The following is an 18,692-nucleotide window of genomic DNA, read 5'->3' as shown; positions in this document are numbered from 1 at the left end:
GCCTCGGACTTGGAGGTGCTGATTGTCATCCCCGCCGCTTCACACTCGGCTGCAAACCGTCCCAGTGCACGCTGAAGGTCCTGGTTTGAGGAAGCCAGCAGGACAACATCATCTGCAAAAAGCAGAGCCTGGTTTCCTGTAAAATACAATTAAAATGTGATGCATTCAAATGTTTAAGTGTCATTGGTACTCAAAAATCTTCAATATTTTAGTGAATATATTATATTAATATAATATAATTAATATAATATATAATAGAGATTCAATATTTTAGTGAATCAAACGTTCAAAGATCTAACTGTAATATCATTTGCTCATTAAGTCAAACTGTTTTCTGCAAACAGCACAGCCTGCATCAAATCTCCTTCAAAGCACCCGAAACACCTTTAAAGCATGTCTCTGTGTGTCTTTGTGTATGTTGCACGCTAATGTCGGCCTGATTTAAAATATATATTTGAGGCTCTTACTGATTAGGAGGAAAGACAACCAGTCTTTTAGGTGTCTTGATGCAGTTTTTCTATTATTATTGTCAGAGACACCACTGAGCAAACTGTATAGTTAATGTTTTAAATGTAACAAAATAATGGATCTGAATGTTGATCGATCTATAAGTAAATACGTGTTATATACAACATGTATTATTTAAAAGCAAGAAGTGCAACTTTGTTTAGTTCTTTTATTTATGCCGACTTGCCCTCACTCCATAAATACTGGCAGATCTCTGTCAAAAGGTTTCCGTTAATTTGATGTCTATGCATTACAAGTTAAGGGGGTGTTTTCATTTGGTGTTTGGGGATTATTAATTATAGGTTGCATCTTTGAGTCCAATGGGGTCTTATTCCCACCGACACACTGGCATCATTTAATGAAAACTGTTAGTAAACATGAAAATAGAAAGACTTGTCGGTGACCGTTTCAAACCCAAAAAACTCTATTTAATAAGAGTAAATATTTAGCACATATTGTTTATAAATAAACACGAACTGGGGAGAGCTTTTAAAAGAATCATATTTATTTATGATCTACTATTAACTTTTATTAGTAAAACAATTCAAACCAATGTATTTTGAATCTAAAATATTGAACATGTTTAAAATATAAACACTTTGCACTGCTCATCCTGATTGTTTTGTTGTTATACTCAGGCATGAAGGTTGTCTCTGCCCTCTTCTGGTTGTGTTGTGTAATTCTTTGTGAATGTGAGAGACTTAACACCCGTTTCATGTCTTATTTTTTGTAGGAGAGATCAAAACATTTTTGGAGACAGAGCTTCAGGTTCCCGTGTCAAAAATGCAGTTAAAAGGCTGGAAGAGTGCGGATGTGTCCGACAGCGTAAGTTTCTTTTAAATAAATCCATACAACTATATAACGTTCACGACCCGTTCCACTCATAACAAACCTAGATTTCAGATGAAGATCGAAACCATTGAGCTGAGCTAAGGATTATTTTAATGCTGATTTTTATTTATACTATCACACACTTTATTCTTTTCAGAACTGTTTGGTCTCTTGATGTTCTTAGTGAGTTTCAGTTTACTTTTTTTGCCCTTATAGACGGTGCTGAGGAGTTTACACCTGCCCAAGAATAACAGCCTTTATGTATTGACTCCTGACATAGCTCCCTCTGCCAGCAGCAGCCAGAGCAGGTATGTATACAGTATGTGTGACTGGCTATCCGAAACAAAGGGATGGTAGTCTTTACAGTTTCTGACGTGCAAAATGTTTTGAAAAACCGAGCAGCTTAATTTAACGTTCAATTAAAAGTATACTAAAACGAATATAAAAACATTAGCGTACTGGACAGTACACCTTTTACAATGATTTATGTGAGAAAATAATGCACTGTTCTAATATTCTAATGTGCTTGTACTACATCTGGTCATCTGCAGCCCCAGTTTTATCTCTTATCCATGGCAACACTCTCAACACTGCTCAAAGCCAGTGTGGTGTAATTGCAGTATGGTGGGGTAGGTAAAACATGAAGAAAATATAGACACGAGTCTTTCTGTGAATACTGAAGCATGTACTGTGTGTACATTGTTTTCTATCGATAAAGACTCGCTTGAAGAAAAAAGTGTAATTAAACAATATTGTTGTTTTAGTTAATAATGCTTATTTATTTAATTTTTTTAACTTGTCGTACCCAAGTCCACACCAAAATCTAGTCAGCTTTTAAATATTGTTTGGATTTTACTTTTTTGGACTATTCATTTTATAACACTTTGTTTAGGAATACACAGTGTACAAACATTTTTTTCCATGTCTTTTCACAATCTGTTTTAAACAAATCATCTGGATTTGCTCTGCTTTTACAACGCTTTTAAAAATCATAAAAAGTCTTAAACACCACCAGCGAGGCATCATTTCTCCTTAGAATAATATAACTATAATAAAATAAGTATAACAATCTTCTTACTAATGGAATATAAAAAACAAGTTGAGTTCAGTTGAGTTTATCAGAGAGGTCTTTTAAGTCTGAATGACACAGCTATAGATCACAGCGTGCTACCTGACTAAAAAGTAATATTCTGCATCAATACAATTCATACAGTCAGAGTATATTATCGATTCATATTTTTTATTATTGTTTTCCTTAGTTTGGTCATCATCAGTTTGACAGAGCCAGAAAAGTATTTCAGTGGATGCTGGTCATGGTAATTTGAAGAAGATTTAAGGATAACGGTTGACTCCTTTAAGTCTTAGCTGCTTATCCTGTTTTTTTGAAAGCAAGGAATTGTATGTAGTTGAAACTTTGCAATTTTTGCTGTGGTTCCTTAGAAAGCATCAAGTTATCCATGTGCTTTTCTAATCAATGGATGATGAACGGATGTGCTGTAACACTAGATGGCACTAGATGCTCAGTTTAAAGGAACTGAACCCTTTCCAACAGTATTTTCTCCTATCTTCTAATCCTTTTTCCTGTTTTTTTTTTTTTTTGTATTTAATGAAGTGTAGCACACATCAGCTGAGGTTTTATTGGTTTTGGATGAGAAGAGTAGAGAAAATTGGCCAGACTGGTACAGTACTGGTAAATGTTTCAAGTAATTCTCAGTCACATAGTGTGTGCTGTATCGACACATCCTGCAAACTCTCTGTCCATGCCCATGCAAGAGACCGACAGTGTTGCGTCAGCGAATATTTCTACGGTTCCTTCTGCAGTAAGACACAGAACAGAACCATCAGTTATTCATAATCATGTTTGTTTTGAACTAAACTGTCTGGGACAAAAGCCAAGGAAATATTGGTTTGTAGATAATAGTCAGCTATGTAGATATTTCTAGGAATTTGTGCTCATTAGAATGTCCCTGATCAAAAGGACACACGGAGTCATTAATCAAAAGCAACATTACGATATATCTATTTACATCTATATCTATCTATGTCAAATAAAACGCATCAGTGTGGCATTCTTTATCGATACAGAGCAAAGGTTTTCATTAAATTTTATTTTATCAGCTATAACTTGAACGAAAAGTAGAATTTTAGAAATAATTACATGAATTTCAGAGTTTTTTAATATTTGTTTTCTCACTATTTTGCATTAGTAACGGTGTTTAAGATTGTATAAGTATAACGGTGTCAAGATTGTCTAAATCTAACATTTTGTATCCATGTTACATCAAATCTCTTAGCATGATGTGTGAACACGTGCTTCAATAGAAGAGATAAGACTCCTTTTGTACAAAGGTGTTAACATGGCCAGTATCACAAATGTGCTTACGTTTAATGAGTCACCTAGATATTGTACAACCTTGTATTGTACATCATTATTGGACCTCCATAACTGAAGTGTATAGATTGAATATACGGTAGTTTGAAGCCTGCACGTGTGATATCCTGCTGGGTCATATCAGCTTTCTTCATTACAGTGATGAAAACATACAAAACTTATTTGTCTTAATAGCGTCTCCTTGTGGAGAATGTTACTGTTGCTGAATGTGCTTTAAATAATGACTTATGTGGGGCTTTTATACCAAACAAAATAAATCCTGATGGATAAAAAGGAGTTGAAAACCACCTTGCTTTAGATTTGTATTCATCTGTAAAGGAATACAACAATGTAGTATCTAATTTGGGCCCCTGGGCAAGACCCTTAACCCTCAATTGCTCACTTGTACAAAAAAAATGAGATCATGTAAGGTGCTCTGGATAAGGGTGTATGCCAAATGCTGTAAATGTAAATATTTAGATTTATTTGTATTATTTTATAATAAATTCTATAATATAGTTGTAAAAAACGAAAGGACGTGCAGTTATAAAAATAAATAAAATATACAACAGCGAGATACTGTGATACAAAAGTGTATATTTTTATTTATCATCATATCCCAAAGTGGTGTATACAGAGTAGTTTGCTAATGAATGTAAACATTTATTTTATTTATTATGGAATACGTGCCAAACTTACCAGTTTAGTTAATTTAACAATTAGTTAGATAAAAAGTTCTGAACATCTAGTTACATATAATCGGATATGAAGTTGTTAAACTCCTATGCAGAAACTCCTGTTATTACTTATAGACAAAAAGGACACCACGTCCTCTCTGCTGAAGATTTTCCTTTAGTAGAAGCTTAAACGAACGGCTTTACCTTTGAGTGTTGCGCTGACACTGGAGCCTCCTTGAGAAATGTTAAATCAACATTTCCTTACAGAAAGCTCCACGTTATCAGTCTTTATACGTTTTTCTTTGTTAAACAAGGGCATTTTTCAAAAATCTGTTTGTTATAAGGCTCAGATTATGTGGAAGGTCTCTGTGAGTTAGCTGTTACTATAGAAACAGTGATGTATTAGAAAGAGCGCGTGAACGTAGATGTGTGTTTCGACTTCCAATAAGCACTACTGTCTGATAGCACTGTGGTATATACTATTATATTTAATATTTATATTTATAGCATATGCACAACCCTTAATTCATATTTATCAACATTTTCAAATTTGAATGGTGTTATAAATATTCATTTCTGAATAATTGATCTTGTTTAGAAGTGAACCGTTTATCAATCCTGCATATCTATCAGCTATAGCAGATCTTCAGGTCAGTCTCAGGTTCTAATAAATCACAGGCACGGATACGGTCTAATAAATTCCAACTTTGGTATTTATGCATTCGAAAATCTTAACATAATTTATCACAGTTATTAGTTGTTAGAAACTCAGTCATTAAACACAATATTTGCAAACTGAAAATAGCGAGTGTCGTCACGAACAGCCCAGCCACTTAAAGGAGCACAAGCAGTGGTGTGAGAAGGACATCAGATTTGTATGCGTGTGTCTGTTTAATTATCTATGTTGATTAGAGATGCTGTTAGTCCCAGCGGGAGAGGCTGGCGATGTAGCGACATGTGGCTGTGTGTAAACTGGCGTCTCTGTCGACTTGTGTGGACACTGTACTCCGACGTGTGAACAGACGAGAGAAAAAGTTAATAATGCGCTCTAACATAATGTTTTCATAATCATGCTCTGTTTAAAACATGTCAACGAGTCGCATTCACATATTGTCCTGCTTTTGTCAGGTGTTAAACATTTGATTAAATCCTGATGCTGTTGGAACTTGAGCTATCAGGATCATAATTTATGAGTGTTGCTGTACTTTAATTGCAGCCCATATTGGTGCTTGGTTGTTAGTCGGTTGTTAAATCTAATCATTTAGACATTTAGATTTACACATGGGAACGTGTTTGAATAGTCAACTTCAATTTATTCTAATTAAGTAAGGCCTGACGTCATCACTAGTTGACGAATTCATATTAGAAACTTAAAACGATAGGGTAGTAGCTGTTGCAAGGAATATTACTTGTAATATTAGTAGGCATAATGTATTAAATGTTTACATTGTTAACATGCAAAATCTGCAGTAATTTCGCAGTAACTGAAAGGTCTATGCCTGTTTCCCGTGTTTCCTAGGTTTAATATTCAGAAATAAAATCATATTTCATCATTCATACTCTTATTAATAAGTTGAATAAGTGGGGCTTTCATACCAAACAAACAAAAAAAGATAAAGTAAAGGCTTCCTCATGTAAGATTGTTGCAAACCACAATTCTTCAGATTTTTGATTTTTCCCCTCTTCTGTAAAGAAACACAACAATGTCTGGACCAGTTTTCCCCGATTATGCACACAAACCAGTCGCTGAAGGACTCTTTTGGAAGCCTTTGTTTGAAAGCTGTTGGAATTCTATGTATATACTTCAAAAATCTAACAGCAAACACGCAAAAATTCCCAGAATGCTGTTTTAAAGTCGGAACCAAGTAAAAACCATTTTTATTGTTAAACAGCGATGGTATGAATACATATGCAGTGGCATTTTTTTTTTCCTGTCATTCAATAGATCACTAGAACAATAAGCATTTAACTAATGTCTAACATCATTTTTGTTCCTGGGTAGTAAGCGTTCTTTTTCAATTGCTTATGCCTCAACAGTAGAGAAAATGATTATTATGACCAGAATACTGGAAATTTTAAGTTTATTTATTTTCATGAGAAGCCAGGAGAATTTGTCTTTTTATTTACATACATTCAAGGGAAAAAAGATATGAATATAAACAAGATGTCAATGGAAAAATGTACTGTACACAATTATACAGAAACCGCTGAAGATTACGGAGCAAGATTTATTTATTTGTTTGTTTGTTTGGGGGGGGATATTGTCCAACTACAATGAAATTTAAAATCTACCTGTTTTTTTCTGAGTTTATGTAGATAATAAGATGTAAAATCATTTAATACAAATAAGGGAGTTCAAAATTCAATAAATTCAAAATAGCAGTTTCCATTGTATTTTTGTGGTTTAAGCAGTTAAAGGGAAAAAACCCTTAATATCCAGGAACAAAAACAAATGTTACATGGTGAAAATCTTTAATGATTTTATGATTGAGAGGATGTCATCAAATCATTTTAACAGGTTCAACAGTGTTCAGTGTTACTAAAATGTTAAGGTTTTAATGTTTCTATACCATCATTTTGGTCTCATGCTGTATCTTATGCTGAAAAGTTGTTTTTTTGCTTTAAACTTCTTAGTTAACCAGAGCACTTATCCTGTCCTGTTTTATTCCCTCCCAGCTGTTTGAGAACATAATCTTCATAGATCACTGCTCTCACTTTAAATGGCATACTTTCAAGTGACCACAACCTTGTATGTCTCCAGCCTCAGCGCTTCATTATCTCCTAGACGCTATTTTTGTGGAGTCAGGGTGGGATCTCGGATACATGGAGAGAACAAGTTTGTGTGTATGTGTGCACACGGGAGTTAGAAGTGTAAGTGGCCCTGTTCTTACCAGTAAGCGTGTTGCCTTGTGGCACAGTGATGAAAGGACCTCCAGCCGAGTGAGCAGGCAAGCTGTTAGCTGCCATTATAAATAACTGTCACACCCGGATAGAGAGGCTGTGAGATGTTCCTCTGGGGCTGTGAAAGAGCTTTGCCCCTGCTGCTTCACCAGACCAGCACCTGCAGCATTGGGCACTAACCAGTTAAGACCAGAGCATCTGTGATGAGTCATTGGTGTTATGATGTGCTGGGCTGTAATGCACCTGCAGTTTAATACGAGATTAATCATATAGTTATTGCTGTCAGGATATCAGCTTAATAACAGAACTGCAGCAACCCAGTGTGTGTAGGAGTGGGCAAGTGTGATCTGCCATACACTTAGTTGTTATATGGAAGTCTGACAAATGATCAGTGCTGTAGGAAGCAGCAGCAACAATGTATGTGAGGAAATCTCGGTACAGAACTGTAGAGGCATGTAGTTTAGAAGTAATTTTTTGTTTTTTGTTTTATGAGATTACATCAGCCAGGAGTGTTGGGTAAATGTGGTGAAGTGTGTCGACTCTGTTACATTTACTGCAGAAGTTTTTTGAATAGATAATTCTTTTAAGATTCGCTTATGTAGGGAGTATATTTTACTCAAAGACGTGTAAGTAAAAACTTGCGTCTTTTACCATTCGTAAGGAGCACATAACTTTCCTACATAATAAAGTTGAGTTGACACAAGACTTGGGTCTAGTTTTTGTGATTGAAAAAAGTAATATTTGTACTAGTATATGTGTGTATTTAATGCATGGTCTTTATATATCCAGTATATTGGAGGCAAAAGATTTCCAAGGGTTTTGCCTTTTTATGTTGTGCTGAAAGCTCATTATTCACTATTTTAAAGGTATTTTGCTCTTACTTCCTTATAGAATGCCCAAGCATGCATTCAAACTACTGCATCGATGTCTAGTGGAAAAAATACTCAAAAAATACTGAGATGTCAATATTCCTGCATTGAGAACAGCTTTCTGTGTCATAAAGATTGAAGTAAACACACATCATTCATTTCTCCTATTCCTGGGTGTCTGGCCATGGGCAGCAGATGGCGCAGCTGGAGCTTAAACCCAAAAATCTGGCTGTTGACTGCCTTTCTTTACTACCTGGCACTCTTTCAGATAATACCTTGTAGACAAGAGCCTATTGAAAAGTCACATGCTTAAATAGTGTTGATGAGCTTGAATACGTTTCATTAAGCGTCTTGTGTCAGTTTTATCCGTTCCACAATCGCATCCACAGTAATGGCATGCGGTGTTCGCCGTTACTCTTTCAGCTTGTTGAGAGTTAATCATCACGAGCGGCGTCTCGCTGTTATAATTTGGTGCAGACTGTGAAAATGGGACATTACTTAACAAATAAAAGCCACTGTAGGCAATTACCGCAAAGCACATCTTGGTTCGCCATCACCAAACAGATTAATCAAACATATCCATGCATCTATGAGCCTGCTCATTTCTCTCCTCTGTTTGAATGCAAATAAAGTGCCGGCTGCGAGACTTTCAGGAGAGACTCTGTCCAAGGTAGTTACAGAAATCCAGTGAAGAGCCAAGCATAATGAACACACCCGCCCATGCTAACATGCACCTCCCTTTCTCATATCAAAAAATAGAGCATTATCCACAGCGGTAATCTCGAGCATAAATAATTGAGCCTGCTGAATAATTTAAAGCAAATTATCTATTTCTGTTGCTTCCAGATGATGTGTGTGTCTAAGGTTATTTTAATTTGAACTTCAGATTTTTCTTATTCAAATGGGTCATTGAACATTTGGTATTTATCTCAATTTTTAAACTTGGAGATACGGAGGCCTAGAGCAAGCTGGTGGTCTGGCACAAAATAAACTGTTTAACACCAGTTAGTATTTGGACTTGTCTTATTACAAAAAGGAAGCACTATGACATGTTTTAGGAGGTAAATTCATATGAAATGTGATGCAATATATGATTGTGTCTTTTATTTAAAAAAGTTACCAGTGTACATGAGAGTTGTGAGTGTGTGTGATGGGGAAATAAGAGACATGGGCTTTACTGAGATCTATTCCTGTGTGGAACTCTAAGCACTGATGCTGGCTCTGCTCTTAATCTGGAAATCAAATCTGTTAAGACCGCTCCTCATTTTGTTTTCTGCCTATAACAGCCAGTGACATTTTATTTCTAGCATGGTCTGTGAGGAGCATTGCCTTTGACAGTAAGGGCTAAGAGTTCAAGAGTAGTAGAATTTATTTTTAGGACCAGGTGCTAATGGGAGCTCTGAGGGCTGAACGGTGTTATGCCTGAAAAGATTAACCTGCTGCTTGAGCATTTGGGAGGAGACAAATTAACATATTGTCCTGTATATCTGATAACACCATCGCTATGGCAAACAGTTCTGAAAGACTAGGACAGGTATCTGTGGGTTTCTTGTATTAGGACACGTCCAGTGTATTGTATATTCATGGCTCATATATTCCTTAAAATACAGGAAGTGAAGTTTACATAGAAACCTGTCGATGAAAGGTCCGAGGTGAACGAGCAGAAAGGTTTGAGCTGACAGGAAGACTATGGTAATTCAGACCAGCTTTAACAGTGAAGCAGTTGATTTGAGAAAAATTGTCTGACTAGTGGCCTCAGATTCTCCTTGGATTTATACACTTTTAAGTTTTCCCACCATTTTAAGTGTTATAGCCTGAAACTGAAATGGACTTTATTGGTTTTATGTCCAATATTATATAATCTAATTGGTCATGAATCTACACAAAATATCCCAGCAAAATATAACAGCAAAATATAAAATAAGAAATTTAAAAAGTTCTTATCGGCTCGTGATTGAATAGGTTTTTTTTTTTCTTTCAGAAAGACCTGACATAATTATTAATCAGTAATTTCACATCATTAATATTCCATCAATATATTATTAGTGAGTTATTATACCTCAATATTACTTTATTTAGGCCCTGATAGTATAACAGATGCTTTTTTTAAATAGTATAATGTATTGAATATTGACTATAACTGTTTAGGCAAAGTAATATGTATAGCAAATTTATTCCTGATATGCTGTTCCTGCAATAATGAAATTATAGTCCTAGTGTTTACTATGTTACAAGTTAACATTTTTTTGCTGAGATTATTTTCTTTCTTTTATTGTGTGCAGTTATGATTTTAAGGTTTATCAGCTGCTAAACCCTTTATATCTCATTATAAGATAGCACATCCTGATAATGTGTCACTTAAAAAAACAAAACAAAACAAAAAAATCCTCTATTCAGGTATATACCTTTGTCTGAAAAAGCCCTCGCTTGGCTCTTTCTTACACAGCCTGTGCATCATCACATATGCATTTGCTCCTCTGACTGTGCCAGTTTCCAATCTTCCCTGCTAGCTACAACAAACATTACATTTACATATTGATTCCACAGTTTTAGTCAATGTAAATATGCTGTCATTACAGTAAATGTGAGCCTCTGTTAACATAAGCGTGTCCAAAGCTCCTCAGATTAAGGCAGTGCTTGCATAATTAATGTGCGTGCCACACATTAATTCCCGACTCTCCTCTGCTTGCTGCTTGCATTTGAACCATGATTAGCTGGCCACCACGTCTCTTAAGATGTTGATTCATATTCATGCGCACAAGCAGAGCGTTTGCTCCAAATGCTACTTGACCTCCACCGTTTGTGATTAGCCATGTGCACCCTCTCTCCTTCTACCTCTGTTGGAGCTCACTAGCAGTCCCCCATGAATCTCTGGCTCACTTTCTGGCCCTTTGGCACTCTGTGAGGTGTTTAGGCCCCTTAACTGAGATCAATATAATGGTGTGGCACTCCAGATGGCCTTGATGATGGAGGTGTGTTGGGGCATAGCATTGCCCCCTAGCTCTTTACCCCCCTGCTGGGGCTGACAGGCAGCAGGTATCTGTGGTTGTAGTGGTGAGGTTGCGAGAGCTGCAGGGTACCTGGGGCGTGTCTGAGCACACATGCTCTTGGGAGCTGGAGGCAAGCTCTCCTCACGGCAGGGAGAAGTAGTATGCGAGCCCTGACTCGTCCCTCTGCTTGACTCTAACTCACTATCACTTTTTTCTCTTGTTTCCCTCTGCTGTGCAGCGTCCTGCAGGAGTCATTAAATCAAAACTACCTGCTGATCATCAGCCACCGGGAAGCGCAGAGAGAGTACAGCCTCAATTTCCCTGGCAGCAGAACCATCCAGGAGGTGAGAGAACAACACACACTTCTCTGATCTCTACATCTATTTCACACAGGATCATGCACATGTCTTATATATATGTAATTTAAACAAATAAACATATTAGACTTGCATAATTTTTTGTTTAATTATAAAATGTAACCCTAAATTTTATTGGGAACTCTCCCCATCTAATTTTATCCCCCAAAAGTCACTACATGATTCTCGTTTGGTTTGGCACTTCTGAACAGTATGTCTGCCTGCCATGTGGATAAGACTGAGCAGATTCTCTCCTGGTCAGCTTTTTCTCTCCAGTCTGTCCACACATCCACGGTCTGCCTAAATGGCCCAAAGCTGTTTGATCACAGGACAAATTGGCCTATAGGGGAGACATTTGGGGGGGGTGGGGGGGGGATGTGTTTGTGGAGTTGGGCTGCAAGGGAGATGCTTAATTTCTCGATGTGAAATTAAACAGTGGATTTGGAAGCAGATGAAATATTCATCAATACGTTGGAGCACTCCAGTTCTGTGTTTGCCTTTCACTCATCACTGTGGCTGCTATTGCCAGAGCTGCTACTTAGAGGAGGAGGTGGATTCGCACCATAAAACCCACTTTCCCAATGGCTAATCAACTCCCTTCTTTCTCACATTGGATCTGTATGGACAACAGTCTTTCATAGTCTTCATTTAACAGACTGCAGTGAAGTATTTAAAGTTGGTGTGTGAGGAGCACAAAACCTGACTGCCTCCATTCCAAATACACAGCCCCACCCTCGGCTCCCTCACATTCTCCCCAGCCTGCCCCAGTAACCTGCATGCCGCGCTTAGCCAGTACCTCTATTAATTATTCACAGCAGGTAGCACGCTCTACGTCAAGTGTAACAAGCTCCCCACAGATTGACTGGCCTGCTTTAGCCCCCTTCTGTGCAGGGGGAGTCACGTTGGGCCTACACATTGCAGCCAGAAAGAAACACACATTTGTGATGTTCATTTGTTTTGTTAAACTTCATTTGAGACAGGTCTGGGCTTTGGTTGTATGTGGAAGTGGTAAGAAAATATTGATAATAAGGTGGCTGTTTTTGTCTGTGAAATCTTGTGAAATAATGTCAAAGAAATGTCAAATATTCATTTAAAAATTCAAAAAGTTTAAAGAAGTCATTGAAATGGAAACAGATGTAGGTAGCATTGCTTAAATCCGTGATGTCCTGCTGTTCAACACTTTAATATTGGAATCAGAATATTAGACTTGCGTTAACTATGAAATAATTAAGCAAAAACATCAATGATGACACTATTGGTCAATACAGATTCAGCTTGTCATGCCCTTACTTGTTGTGTTGGTTCGTCCCATTATAAGATTTAAACAAACTCTCTGTACTCATAGCATCTCTCGCTCGCCTTGATGGTACTGGTCACCATTGCAGTAATCAGACTACTTGACAGGTTTGTAATGGTGCTAATTGAAGAGATTAAAGTGTGAGCGGAGAACGCTTCCCTTCCCCCAGCAGATGGTTTTGATGAGCACCCACTGTGAACCTTAAGTGTTGCTGCCGGGATTACAACAACTGAGGAGGGCAGCCTGCCGCGAAAGGAGGACCAGGCTATGCTGGACAAAGCCAAATCAAATGGGCTGCTCCAGGGTTGTGCTGTAGACTTCAGGCAGCCCATTGAAAGAAGGGCTGGGAGGTATGGGGGTAGGAGAGGACATGTATGTACAGAACTTACTTGTGATAATGATTCCTTTTTTGTCATGTAACTGCAACCATGAAGTATGGCCACATAATGTATACTGTGAAGTGTATACTGCCTTGGGATGTTATTATGGTGGTTGCCTAGATTTAGGTTTTTGCAATCATTATGTTCCACTCTTAATGTTAATGATTAAAGTGTTTGAAATTTAGTTTGTATGCTAATTAAAATAGAGTAACAAATAAATCACCAAAAGGAAAAAGAGAAAAGCTTAGCAGGGTGTCATAATGTTCCTGTTAAGCATTTTGTTGATGTTAAGAAGTTACTCTTGAGAGAAGGAATTTTTTTTTTTTTTTACAGTCACTGTCCATAAAGACCTGTGTGAAAAAGCAACAAAACAGCAACACGGAGCTCTCTGAATCCTAGCTTTGCCCTCATGCCTATTCACTACAACACAGCTACATATGGAGGCTCCCGTGAGCCATCTTTTCTCTCTCTGTTGGTCTTTTGTTTTTTGCTGAAGACTAGCCGATGCTTTTCTACTTGTGCATATCAATAGCAAGAGAGAGAGTCTCAGAGTGTCCTGTTGTTTGTCTTTGCCAAAGGCTCTTGCTTTGCCTTGTGGCTCCCAGGGAACGCATCCTTTCCCTGCCTCCATTCGTCCCCGGGCCCCTCTCAGTCACTCTGATTGGCATTCCCAAACCCTAAGTGCCGGCCCGAGCTAAGCCTCAGAGCAAATGTTTGCCAGAAAAGTGGTGGCGAGAATAGGGCCGGGCGATCGGGCTTCACAGTCCGTGACCAGACGAGCTATCCCAGGGATTTCTCCGTCACTACTGTTTTTTTTTGCCTCCCGCAGCTGGAGAGACAAGCTGAGAGGAAGAAAAGAAAGATGGAGAGTAAAAGAGTGTGAATAAAAGGCATCTGGTGGTGAAGAGCTTGTGACTGTTTAACGGCAACCTTTTCTTCTCTTTGATTCCTCTCCAGCCAGGGATTACCAGTACTTGGCATTTAGAGAGATTGGATCATTAATGTGTGTGTGTGTGTGTGTGTGTGTGTGTGTGTGTGTGTGTGTGTAGTGTGTGTGTGTGTGTAGTGTGTGTGTGTGTAGTGTGTGTGTGTAGTGTGTGTGTGTAGTGTGTGTGTGTAGTGTGTGTGTGTGTAGTGTGTGTGTGTAGTGTGTGTGTGTGCGTGCGTGGATGCATTTATTTGCCTGTGAGTCAAAAATGTACACTAATTTAGACTGTTATTATCTCTTTCTCTATTTCCTCTCTTTGTATAATTAGAATTTCTATAATTCTAGATGTTCCTATATGTTTTTAGAAGAATTAATTTCATGTTTTATCTCCAAGATTTTAGATTCTATATTTCTTAATATGGATATGCAGCAGTACATTGAGTGGGCTTGGTTAATTATTATGTTACACACACATGCTGCTCCACTGAAATAAAGAACAGAGAAGAAACCAATAATGTGCAACAAGATTGACAAAATAATGTAGTTTTGCTTCTGTCAGTTAGGGGGCAGTAAAAGATAAGAGGCTATGCTAGTAAAACGTCTATTTTCATTCACACTTTATCATCAAACATTTACACACATCTGAAGAGAGTTTCAAAATTTCCTGATTGAATACATAGTGTTTTTTAGTTAATTATCTTTTATAGTGCATCATTTTAAAATGATAGAAATGTGAACATGTACAGCACAAATCCCTGGTGTTGCATGCAGCACGAAGAGGGAATTTCTTGATGGCAGCTGAAATGTCTTTCTCTAGGAGATCACACAGTATTTATGAGATAATGTCAGCCTTTTTCTCTCTCTTTTTTTTTTTTTATTTATCCATCCATTTCCCCCTCCCAATGCATGGCAGTGTTTCCCCCCCATTGCTGAAGAGCCTGTTTTGACATTTAAAATGAAATGTCAGTTCAGCTAGAATTTAATAGGTCTGGATCTTTTCTGCTTTGCTTTAATCAAACCTCATTGTGGCCTGCAGAAAAAAAGGCTTTAGGACATGATACAAATGTCAGCTACTCAGAATATCTCATTCAGATATCTTTTTAATTTCAGAATTGGTGGTAAATAAATATCGTAGATTTGTTTATCTTTCCTTGTATATATAGATAGAGAAGAGGGAGTGGAAAGAGATTTTCCCATTTAGATCTGTAATGCGTGTTTTTTTTTTTATATTATATCGAAAGCGCTCGTCTAGTAAAAGAGGTTGGAATTCTTTGCTCATGAATAGCTAATGATATTGCAGCTTGAGATTTGGGCAGATGGCTTTCACATTCAATTTAATTTTAAGTCACAGCCTTTGGAAAATTCCTCTGTCAGTCAATATGCCATCAACGCCACACGTGGACATCTTTTGAGCTTGCTTTTTCATAGTGATCCTGCAATCTGATACACCTGCGTCCATGTTAAAACCGTAAATCAAACACTAATAAACATCTTTTATTTGGATCTTTGTCGTGATAGATCAGCTTGTACTAGAGGAAGTAGAGGCAATATTGACAATAGGCTAGCACTCATAAAGAGAGGTCTAGATAAGTGAGCAGTAAAATGGCAGAGCTCCATAGAGAATTTATGTTCTTGAACGGCTAAACTCCTCTCAGCCAGGACCTCTGCTTTGGCATTAGTTTCTTCTTTCTCCTGGGCTGAGCTGCCCTCTGACCCCAAACGCTTCATTACAGCCGAGCGCGGGTGTTCACTGCTGCCTGCCGGTCAGGCCTGGGCAGCCAAATCCCTGTAGCCCTCTGGTCAAACACAGATATTACACTCTGTAATAACACTGGCCAACCTGGCTGACCTCTGCTCACTTCATAAAGCATTGCTCACAGCCTAGTGTGTGGGCTGCTGGTTGTTTTAGTGTCTGTAGTGGGCCCAGCATTAACTTGAGATGCTGCTCACAATTTTAGAACTTTTTGTGTATATAACTAACCAACATACTCGTGACTCATGCCTTTGAGCATATATGATGTACATTATGAGTTGATATAAAAAGTCAGTCTGCCTTTGCTTTGCTGTGGTGTGTGTGTGTGTGTGTGTATGTATGTATGTATATATATATATATATATATATATATATATATATATATATATATATATATATATATATATATATATATATATATATATATAAATTTTAATCTCTGTTAGCACAGAGATGATCATTTTCCAGGCAGCTGCATTCCATAATCTGGTTCATGTTTTGTTTTTCCAGCCCATGATGTGATTATATGTGTTTTCTGCCTCCACTGACACAAGTATGTGTCCTGGCTAATGTTCCTTGTCCATGCTGTGTTCCTGCATTGGGATTTGGTCATGTGCAACATGGGATTTTCAGCACAATGGGCAGTTTGCTCTGCTTCTACAGTGGGATCTCTGGGGGAATGCAGTCAAATTTGCACTAGTCCACATCCAAGCGACACACGCTTTGATCACCTTCACCCACTGCTCATCAGTCTGGCATTGGGTCTTAAACCAACAGTGGCATTTGGGGCGAGAACAGACATGAACTGTTTAAAAGCACGCAATGTTATTAAGTGCAGATACACACCAAAGAGCAATACTGTCCATTTTACATTGAGATGTTGGTGTCAGGTATTTGGCAATGTATCCACAGAATGCTGGTTCATTTAATCCTTTACTTCTTTCAAACTATGCCATGCCTCCCTGTGGGATGCGACCTACTTTTTGCTTCTTATGCAGTACCATGTTTAAAAATGTAGGCAATCCAGGCTATATTGTTGTTGGTTAACCATTTTTCACATGATTTGTTTGTGCTTACTATTTTCAGGTTAAAAGGAACATCTCTGATTTGACAAACATCCCAGTACGACATCAGCAGTGGGACGGCTGGCCTGCTTCAGCCTCAGACGACTCGGTAAGACTTTTTTTTTCTTAATCTTGTGATTAATGTATGTCGACTTTATGATCATAACTAGCATCAGACAGATTATTTAAATCCATTTTATGCCTTACTGTTAAAATAAAGCAAAATGCCATTTAAAATGGTATTTTTAACTTTCTGTTTTGATTTTGGCATCTTCCAAACGCAGAGACTAATTAAGATGTCACAGATCTTCTCCCCTCTTGTTGTCTTCTGCTTGTGGACATTTAAGCTCATGTAGTAGAGTGTCACTGACCTTTCCCACCCTGGGCACTGCTCCCTGCTTTTCAATTTCAAACAATCCCTCTGATCTGAAGATGCCTTACCATTAAATTTGGAGAAACCAAGACAATCAGCCATATAACACCATGGGAACATTTTCCTCATTAATTGTTCCAGTTGGTATTTTGCACTTAAGCAAAGTGTAGAGAACAGCCTTAATGAGTAACAGTGAAATTAATACTTAATACCAGCAAAAATGAGAGACTTACAATAATTAGTAAAATAAATAGTTTACCCATGTAGCAAAGCCTAGTTCATTGACATTTTAATCTTTAGCTTAAAAAGAAATGCCCATTTTTCTGTATAGTTTGTTTAGGGTCTGATTTTTCCACTTTCTGAAAAAAGTGTAGCTCAACAACTAAACACACCCTGCTTATTGAGGTTTCATTCAGAATTTCCCTTTATTTGCACTCAAATAATGATAATGAATGAATAGTTTATTTTTATATCTCCTTTCTTTCGATCACCATACCTTACCTGTGTATTTTTTTCTGTGCATTGTTAAAGTGTGTCTGAAGTGGTCATCAAGTAGCAAAAAGCCCAGCAGAAATAGGTCATTTAGTATACACCCTCTTACCACAGAAGCTACCCACTTCAACCTGGCCACTTCAGGGGGCTAAAGTGTGCTCAGTCAAGGCCTGAAGACCACAAGCTTGGCTTGAGTGAAGAGGCCTGCCACTCATGAATACTCTTTAGGCCATGTTTAACCATTAATGCCAGCTCTGTTTGGTAAGTGGTTATGTGTGGCAGGCTTGTGCTTGGCCATATCTCTGGTTCACCTTGCACCACACTGACTAGGAGAAGATAATAAAAATAATAATGGCCAAGGCTCATATTGAAATAACCTGCCGTGTAGTAAAATGAAAAGCTCCTGTGTGGCAGACAGGCTGTATCTGTGCGTTTCTCATTAACCCAGTCTCATCTCCCAGGATTTGCACCAATACACAGCACAGCCATGGCTTAGCATTACATTTACTTGAAGCCTGAATAGTGGTTGCTTGCTTTCACTGTCCATTGCCAAGTCTCTAGCTTTTTTGCTTTATTTTTCATGCTTATGTGGGAGATAACTTGTTTATAAATTGATTATCAGTACTCTCTCTCTCTCTCTCTCATATATATTTATATATATATGTATACGTGTGTGTGTGTGTGTGTGTGTGTGTGTGTGTGTGTGTGTGTGTGTGTGTGTATATATATATATGTATATATGTATGTGTGTGTGTGTGTGTGTGTGTGTGTGTGTGTGTGTGTATTTATATTTATATATATATATATATATATATATATATATATATATATATATATATATATATATATATATATAGTAGATACTTAAACATTGCCATTTTCTAGTCATTGTATTTAGTATTA

The 18,692-nt window shown here is 37.6% G+C and overlaps 1 protein-coding gene across 2 annotated transcripts in view; it reads left to right on the top strand.

The window, feature by feature from the left end:
• faf1 (Fas (TNFRSF6) associated factor 1) overlaps positions 1-18,692 on the top strand; it is a 65,915-nt gene that overhangs the window by 17,888 nt on the left and 29,335 nt on the right. For both annotated transcript variants that reach the window (XM_047823073.1, XM_027166454.2), the window contains 4 exons: positions 1,241-1,332; positions 1,555-1,646; positions 11,385-11,490; positions 16,947-17,033. In XM_047823073.1, the coding sequence (XP_047679029.1) occupies positions 1,241-1,332; positions 1,555-1,646; positions 11,385-11,490; positions 16,947-17,033 (377 nt within the window). The remainder of the gene's footprint in view (positions 1-1,240; positions 1,333-1,554; positions 1,647-11,384; positions 11,491-16,946; positions 17,034-18,692) is intronic.

Source organism: Tachysurus fulvidraco, chromosome 14 (genome assembly GCF_022655615.1).
Source record: "Tachysurus fulvidraco isolate hzauxx_2018 chromosome 14, HZAU_PFXX_2.0, whole genome shotgun sequence".
In the NCBI taxonomy this organism is placed as follows: domain Eukaryota; kingdom Metazoa; phylum Chordata; class Actinopteri; order Siluriformes; family Bagridae; genus Tachysurus; species Tachysurus fulvidraco.
This window is presented reverse-complemented; position numbering and strand designations above follow the sequence as displayed.